General features: G+C 46.5%; 1 protein-coding gene across 1 annotated transcript; it reads left to right on the top strand.

The window, feature by feature from the left end:
- Positions 1-447: 447 nt before the first annotated feature.
- On the top strand, positions 448-2,452 carry LOC122456719 (zinc finger protein 22-like). The gene is made up of 2 exons (XM_043497472.1): positions 448-538; positions 1,300-2,452. The coding sequence occupies exons 1-2, from the start codon at positions 448-450 to the stop codon at positions 1,695-1,697; spliced, it is 489 nt and encodes a 162-aa protein (XP_043353407.1). The 3' UTR covers positions 1,698-2,452.
- Positions 2,453-9,273: the final 6,821 nt, after the last annotated feature.

Raw genomic sequence — 9,273 nt, 5'->3', positions numbered from 1 at the left:
GAACCTCTGTGTAGATTAGGCCACTTTTGAAAACAGGATTTTGGTTTCTAAAACACTTCAGTGCTTTTGAAATTTGTATCCCTCCAGACCAATTCTTTTTCCTGGTATTGCGTTGTCTGGAACTTCCATCTGAAGGGAAAGAACCAGCAGGAAATTTAGGTGTGAAATGTGCCATATACCAGTGTCAGAGAGCAGGTCCAGGTGACACTGCCATAAACGTGCTGGTGTCTCCCTGGATCCTGTCTATACTGGTGCTGCTGGGGTTGCCAGCACCGTTAGTGTTAGGGATTTCCAAGAAATATCTAGTGCAGAGGAAGGTAAATGAGGCTGAGTTTGAAACCCTGGGTCTAAAATTCTTTATAACAAATACTTAGTGTGGATGGAACACACCTGAACCTCAGCTGTTCTCTTTCTTCCAAGCAGGATTTCCCCATTTGGAAAGCTGACATGATGTTCATGATGGAAGGAGAGGAAAAGCTGTGGGTGCCTGACCTCCAGGTCTCTGTGGGAAGGGAGATCCTGAGAGGGGCCTGCACAGGTGAGGAACTGGCTAAACTGATTTGAAGATCATCAGTGGATTAAGGAAGAAGCTGAGATTCCCACAAAGCCCCGTGTGCTCCTCCCATTTCTGCCTCATCTCACCCAGACAGGTGTCATATCCTCACAGTGGACATCACGTATTGCTTCCCACCCTCCATGACTGACCTCTGGCAGTAGCTCCCTCCCTCTGGGTGTTCAGGTGGGATGTGGAAAATGAATTGGTCCCCTCCTCTCTCTCCTCTGGGGAAGAGTTTGGAGGACTCAGCTCCTGATGTTTCAATCTCTCTAGCATTTATTTGTTCTTGTTCCTCCATTTCCCATTCCCCATCTGAGGTTCCCTTCCCCCCAGCACAGGGAGTGACTCCTGTCTGGATTCTGTCTCTGTCCCAGCAGGTGATGGGACACTGAGTGAGAGCGAGGAGAATCCCCAGCAGGAAGGTGCTGAGCCAGTGGAACCACCCCAGATGGTGTCAGGAAGAGTCGAAGGGGATGTTTCCCAGAGCCCCAAGCAGGGAAGAAGCCTGTGAGAGTCAGTTCAGGGTATCTAGCCATGACAGAAGCCAGCCAGGGAAGGGCGGGAGTAAAACCACTCAGAGGGGAAGAGGAGTCAGAAAACTCAAAGAAATCATTCAGCAGAGAAACCTGAGAGAGGAGAAATCCATGACATGTGGGGAATGTGGGAAGAGCTTCCACTGGAGATCAGCCCTCATTGTGCACTAGTGAATCCATACGGGTGAGAGACCCTATAAATGTGAGAAGTGCAGGAAAAGCTTCAGCAGAGCTTAACCCTTTTTGAGCACCAGAGAATCCACATTAGAGAGAAGCTTTATAAATGCCCCAACTGTGGGAAAAACTTTAGTGCCAGGAGGTACCTTATTCAGCATCAGAGACTCCTCCTGGGAGAGAAACCATACAGGTGCTCTGAGTGTGGGAAGAGCTTCAGCCAGAGCTCAACTCTTATCAGGTACCAGCGAATCCACACTGGAGAGAGACCCTACAAATGCCCTGACTGCGGGAAAAGCTTCAGTCAGAGCTCCAACCTCATCATGCATCAGAGATCCCACACGGGAGAGAGACCATACATATGCCCTGACTGCGGGAAAAGCTTTGGCCGGAGCTCAATCCTTATTCGACACCAGAGAATCCACATAAACTAGAAATTCACAGTTTTCCTTTACTGGAGCCTAAAGCAGTGCAAATAAACTAGGAAATGCATTATCTGGGGAGGGGTAAGGGAACTGACATGCTGAGAGGCAGAGAGGGAGGTGCTGATTACTGAGATTGTCGGAGTCAGAAAGGGGTGTGAGGATCCCTGGCTCAGATCCTCAAAGGTACTTAAGCATTGCTCTGCTCAGTCTTGCAACACCTAATTCCTCAGCACCCTGCTGCCCAGTGGAATTCACTTCCCTCCCCATACAATGTGTGGGTAGGGTTAGGTATCCAGGGAAGAGATTCCTGAAGCCAGCAAACTGTGCGGGGAGCTGTCGAAGCTAGCCAGGAGTGAAATGCCAAGTGGAGGGGTGGGGAGAGGAGAGGGGCTTAGCTGCCTAAGCAGCTGACCTGGTGCACAGGGCTGACAGGCCAGATAGGACATGTTTACTCTGCTGCTGGGAGTGTGCCTCAGCCCAGGAAGACAGATTTGCACTAGGGGGTCTTGAGCTGCCACACTAGCAGTGTGAACATCGCAGTTGGGCTGAAGCTGAGGATGTTGGTTGGGCTCAAATGCCCGAGATGCAACCCAAGCCACAATGTCCACACAATTTTTATCATGCTAGATCGTGGCTTGCTAGTGCGAGTCTATGTGAGGCTTGTTTTCAGCTGCAGTGTAGACATTCTGTCGTAGAAAAACACCGTTCTCACTCTCAGGTTGGGTGCAGCAAGTCAGATACAGTTTATTATCTCAAGCAATTGCACAGAGGGAGAGAGTGCACTAGGACACAGGGTTTCCCCCACCTAGGCAGGTCTCTCCGAGATAAACAATTAAAGCAAGTATTTATACCTTTATTACAGACAGTAATAAGCAACAACTGCATATTATTTATACATATTCCTTCATGATATCTTATTTTTCTTACCATTTCTCTTATAGTCTGCATTCTATTCTTATCTAATACAAAAAGAAAAGGAGTACTTGTGGCACCTTAGAGACTAACAAATTTATTAGAGCATAAGCTTTCGTGAGCTACAGCTCACTTCATCGGATGCATTTGTTAGTCTCTAAGGTGCCACAAGTACTCCTTTTCTTTTTGCGAATACAGACTAACATGGCTGCTACTCTGAAAAAGGTCACAAAAGCCTCTTTCACAGTTGCTTTCCACTCGCTTCACACTATCCCCGCTTCTACAAATCTCGCGTTATTAAAGCTAGAGTTAGCCTGACTCCTGTTCATTTCAGTGGCCTGCATCTAAATTCCCTTTATCTACTTCCACAATACCCAATAGGGCCCTGTGCAGACCCCGCCTGGGAGGCTGGGCCCAGTGCAGCTGTCCAGAGCCCTTATTTGCAGGGACCCAGCTATCCCTGTCTCACTGTCTCTAAGGTGCCACAAGTACTCCTTTTCTTTTTGCTATCTCTCTTGTGAGTCTTTCTATCATTTAAACAACAAGAACATGACTCCGACCCCATACTCCTGGCCATTGGGGAGGTGCATGTCTGGGGCATGAGCATAAATAGGGCGGGTAGAGGGGAATGAGGAGCTGCAGTGATCTTGGGGTATGCCTGAAATAAAAGGTTCCTGGTGCTGATGGGCACCTGGCCCCCGGGGCTGCCCAAAGCCCCAGCAGGCGGCAGGTTTCTCTGGGCTCTGTCTCTGGTCCATTCGCTCTGGAGGTTTCTCTCTGCTCAGGAAGGAGAGAAGGTCTCTGGCTGGATCCCCCCTGTACTGCATTTCTGTCCCGGGGAGAGCAGAGATTCATTAGCTGCTGCCATGAGAGTGCTCTGATTATTGCCAAGGGCGGGGGAATCACAACTCAGATCCACAGAGGGACTCGGGCATGGCGGGGCTCAGCGTTTGAGTGTCAAGGAAATCACAGGAACAGCACCATGATCCACAGAGCCTGAGGTTGGTGCCTGGGCCCCCTCTCCAATGAATGGGCTGAGATTGAGATAGGTGCCCCTGAAAAGGAGCCATAAAACCCAGCATGCTAGATGGTGCCTTGCCTTGACTAGCCAATGGGAGGTGCCCAGCTGAGGGGTGTGTTCTAAACTCCACTCCTCTCACTGAGTTAGATGTGTAAGTCCAGGCTGCAGGAAGGTGCCCAGCTCTGGTTGTGAGCCATGTCCAGGAGCCCTCTGCCTGGAGTCAGGTGGGGCCAGTTATTGCGAGAATGCATTAAGCACCTGTCTCACTCCATGCACAATGGCTGAAGGAGGCAGGGGGTGACACCACTCGTGTTGGAGATCCATGTTCAATTCTGTCATGTTGGGGAAAAGAGAATTTGAATGGGAGTTTCTAAGTCTTAGCTGAGTGCCCTGGCCTATGGGATATTCTGATGTGGGGCTTCTAACGACTGGGCTAAAAGTTATAAGAGAGATACTCCCTCAGCCAGATTTTGGATGGGACCTGATCTGGTAAGTGTTCTCGGCAGCCACCCACTGGATCATAGGTGGCTGAACACCTGCCTTTCTCCATGGATTATTGTGGGGCTGAGGCAGGGCACATAGGGGTCAGGAGTGCGGCAGCCGTATGCATGCCCAGAGACATGTAGATGCTGAGGGAACTGTCACTCTGCATCCTTAGGGGCGGAGTGAGTTTAGACTCCTACAGGGTTCAGTGGGAGTTCTGTGTGTCACAGAGGAGCATAAAACTGGGATTTAGCACCTAGGTCTTGGGTTCGTGGCCTAATTACCCATGTAGCTCAGGGCGCTCCCTCCATTTGGGATCCTCAGCTGCAAATCGTCTCCTGGCATCAGGTCAGGTCAGCCGTTCGGATAGCCCAGGCTGGAGCAGCCTAAACTCTCTCTCTCTCTGCTGTCTCTGGGTCACACCTGGTCCATCTCTCACGCTCGCCCTATGTTTCCCTGTGCCCCCAGCTGTCTTCTGTGTGGGAGCTGTGCTGCCCCGACTCCCTCCATCTCATGTCTATCACCTAGCAGACATTAGGGGTGCTCAGAGCACCCCTACAGGATCGGGCCTGGCTGGGGAGCAAGGATTCCCCAGCCTCATTTAAGAATCCAACTTCTGGGGTGCTGGCTTGAGCAGGGGCACTGAGTGACTCCATAGTTGTGGGGCAGTGTCAGCCTCTAGGCAGATTTGTAAATGTCGACCAGTGGAAACATAGGTGCTGGGAGGACATAGGTGCCTATGGGGTTAGGTGGCAGCTTTGACGATGTCAGTGATGTCCAGTGGCAGAATTAGGTGCCTGATGAGGCAGAGAGGCACCTGAACACCTTTGTGGAGCTGGGCCAATGTTCCCCTTGTTATCTGTAATCCCTCCATGATGGACCCCACTGAGTGCCCCCGACCTAGTGCGCTGCTTCCTGGACAGCGGTCGGCAGGGGCTGGAGGCAGGAGATATGGGGGGGCTTGTGCAAGGACATGTCTGGTGCTAGATCAGAGTGCACTTGTGGGGATGTTCTCCACACCCAGAGAAGAGACAGCACAGGGAAACCCAGTTAATCTGAGAGACGCAATGCTGGCAGTTGAAAGGAGCCAAGGAACAGCTGGGCTAGACTGTGAAAACACCGGAGCTTGATTTGATTGACTGATTTATTAAGCTTAGGCTCAATCTATATGCAGCTTTTATACAGACTTAATTAAATTGGTTTCTGATCAGCAACAAACTAAATTTAAGCTATTTTTAAAGCACTCTTAAACTGATTTAAATGTATCCACACAGAGAGGTTGTGCTGACTTTACTAAATCACTTTAGAAACCAGTTTAGTTAGGGCTTGTCTACTTACCAACAAAGTTAAACTGATAGAATTATACTGCTGTAAGGACATAAGAATGGCCACAGTGGGTCAGACCAATGGTCCCACTTGCCCAGTATCCTGTCTTCTGACAGGAAATGCATCCGATGAAGTGAGCTGTAGCTCACGAAAGCTTATGCTCTAATAAATTTGTTAGTCTCTAAGGTGCCACAAGTACTCCTTTTCTTTTTGTCTTCTGACAGTGGCTGCTGCCGGATGCTTCAAAGCCAATGAACTGTACAGGGCAATTATCTAGTGATCAGTTCTCTCTCATCCAGTCCCATCATCTGACATTTGGAGATTTAGGGACACCCGCAGCATAGGTTGCATCCCCAACCATCTTGGCTAATAGCCATTGATGGACCTATTCTCCAGGAACTTATCTAATTCTTTTTTGAAGAGTTATACTTTTGGCTTTCACAAAATTCCCTGGCAAAAAGTTCCACAGATTGACTGTACATTTATGAAGAAATACTTCCTTTTGTTTGTTTTAAACCTGCTGCCTATTAATTTCATTTGGTGACCTCTAGTTCGTGTGTTATGAGGAGTAAATAACACCTCCTTGTTCAGTTTCTCCATACCATTCATGATTTAATAGCTCTCTATCATAGCCCCACTTAGGAAAGAGATGATTAAGATAAACAGTCCCAGTCTTTTTAATCTCTCATCATATAGTTATTACATACCCCTAATAATTTTTGTTGCCCTTTTCTGTACTTTTTCCAATTCAAATATATCTTTTTTTAAGACGGGGCACCCAGAACACAGTATTCAAGGTGTGAGTGTCCCCTAGATTTCTATAGTAGCATTATGACATTTTCTGTTTTATTATCTATCCCTTTCCTAATGGTTCCTAACTTTCAATTCACTTTTTTGACTGCTGCTGCATATTGAGTGGATGTTTTCAGAGAGCTATCTACAATGACTCCAAGATCTCTTTCATGAGTGGTAACAGCTAATTTAGACCCCATCATTTTATATGTACAGTTGGGATTACATTTTCAAATGTGCATTGTTTTGTACTTATCAACACTGAATTTCCTCTGCCATTTTGTTGCCCAGTCACCCAGTTTTGAGAGATTCCGTTGTGCTTTTCATAGTCTGCTTTTGATTTAACAATCTTGAGTAATTTTGTATCATCTGCAAACTTTGCCACCTCACTGTTTACCCCTTTTCCAGATCATTTATTAATATGTTGAACAGCACTGGTTCCAATACAGATCCTTGGGGGACCCCACTATTAATGTCTTTCCTATATTTTAATTAATTACTGATCCATGAGCGGACCTTCCCTCTTAACCCATGACTCAAGAGCTCTTAGTGTGGGACCTTATCAAAGGCTGTCTGAAAGTCCAAGTACTCAACTGGATATAGTTGTTCAACTTATTCACATGCTTGTTGAAACACTCAAAGAATTCTAACAGATTAGCGAGGCATGATTTCCCTTTACAAAAGCTATGTTGACTATTCTCCAGCATATTGTGTTTACCTATGTTTCTGATATTTCTGTTCTTTACTATTGAATTGAATACTAATGAATACTATTGAATACTAATGAATTTGCCTGGCATTGAAGTTAGGCTCACTGGCCTGTAATTGTCAGACTCTTCTCTGGAAACTTTGTTTTTTAATTGCATTGTTAGTTATCCTCCAGTCATCTAGTACAGAGGCTGATTTTAGCAATAGATTACTGTACATACCACAGTCAGTAGTGCTGCCATTTCATATTTGATACAGTGTTGTTGTAGCCATGTCAGTCCCAGGATATTAGAGAGACAAGGTAGGTGAGGTAATATCTTTTATGGGACTAACTTCACCATGAATAGTCCCTTGAAATATGTGTTAACTAGTAATGCTAAATAGTCTGTTCCACTTTGTATTTAGCTGGGACACTATGAGTACATTTCCCAGCCCTGAAGAGCTCTGTGTAAGCTGGAAAGCTCGTCTCTCTCACCAACAGAAGCTGGCCCAATAAAAGATATTATCTCACCCATCTTGTCTCTCTAATTTCATATTTTGAATTCCTTCAGAACTCTTGGGTGAATACCATCTGGTCCTCGTGACTTATTACTGTGTAATTTATCAATTTGTTTCAAAACCTCCTCTATTGACACCTCAATCTGTGACAGTGCCTCAGATTTGTCACCTAATAGGAATGGCTCAGGTGTGGAAATCTTCCTTACATCCCTGCAGTGAAGACCAATGCAAAGAATTCATTTATCCCCCCCACCCATGAGCAATCTAAGTTACAGTGACTGACACGCCGGTGCGGACAGTGCTGTGTCAGTGGGAAAAGCTCTCCCATCAACATAGCTACCGCCGATCGGAGAGCTCCCTTCTGTCAGCATAGAGCGTCTGCACTAGCAGCCCAACAGCAGCTCCACTGTAGTGATTCTAGTGTAGACTAGCCCCCAGTGGCCCCACTGATTGTTTGGCAGGCTTCATGCTTCTGATGTACAGCTTTCTTTTTCTTTTCTTTTTTCTTTTGCTGCTAGCGTTTGTGTCTTTTGCTAGTTGGTTTTTGCCCTGCCTCTTTATACTTATACACTTGCCAGAATTCCTGCTCCTTTCTATTTTCTTCAATAGGATACCAAGCAGTTCAGCTATATTCGCCACTTGGACAGATCCTGTGCTCCACTTAGGACCAAATCAAGAATTGCCTCTCCCCTTGTGGGTTCCAGGACTAGCTGTTGCAAGAAGCAGTCAATTAAGGTGTCAAGAAACTTTATCTCTGCATCCTGTCCTGGGGTGACATGTACCCAGTCAATACAGGTAGTTTAATAGGTAGTCAATAGTTTAAATCACACATTATTATTGTTTTCTGTAGCCTCTCTAATCTCCCTGAGCATTTCACCATCACCATCCTGGTCAGGTGGTATGTTCCTACCACTATACTCTTATTAGTCAAGCATGGAATCACTATCCATAGAGATTCTATGACACTGTTTGAGTCATTTAAGATTTTTACTATATTTGACTTTATGCTTTCTTTTACATATATTATCACACTCCCACCAGCATGACCTATTCTGTCACTCCCATAAATGTAGTACCCTGGTATTACCATGTAGCTTTGATTATCATCATTACACCAAATTTCTATGATGTCTATTATATCAAGGTCCTCAGTTAACACTAGGCACTCAAATTCACCCATCTTGGTATTTAGATGTCTAGTATTATTATTGACAAGCACTTATAATATTTGTCAATAATTCGTTGTCTGCCTTCATGTGATATAATTGAATGGGGCTCTTTTTCAATTGACTTTTTCTCTTCAGTTCCTACCTGTACTTCAGCAATTTCTATCCTCTCCTCTTTACTAGGATATAGAGGAGCCCCTTTGATAAATCCTCCCCAAGGCTCTCTGTCCAACCTATGTGCTCTTTAACACCTGTCACCTTTCTCCCAGCCCTTAGTTTAAGGGCGTTATACCAGCAGAGCTATTTTAGTATATTTATGCAGCTATGCTTGTACAATTTCCCCATGTAGGCAACCTTTAAACTGGTAGAACTGTTGTGTGAAAAATGTTATACTCCCACAAGGCGGTGGGGGCCTTGCAGGGGGGTGGGTGGAGGAGAGGAGTGACTCAGCAGGCGGTGGGGCCTCATGGGAAGGGGCAGGAATGGGAAGGGGCAGAGTGAGGGCAGGTCTTGGGAGGGGGGAAAGGTGGAGTGGGGGTGAGAAGAGGAGCAGAGTGGGGGAGGCAGCGTGTGGGGAAAAGCGGGAGTGGGGCTTTGGGGCACAGCGCAGGCAGGGCCATGGCCCAGGTGTCCACACTCTCAAAGGCGGTGGGCTGGTGGCATGCCTCCAAATGGAGGT

This window comes from Dermochelys coriacea, chromosome 14, assembly GCF_009764565.3.
Source record: "Dermochelys coriacea isolate rDerCor1 chromosome 14, rDerCor1.pri.v4, whole genome shotgun sequence".
NCBI classification, from domain to species: Eukaryota; Metazoa; Chordata; order Testudines; family Dermochelyidae; genus Dermochelys; species Dermochelys coriacea.
Note: the sequence above shows the minus strand (reverse complement) of the source record. Positions and strands in the feature narration are given on the sequence as shown.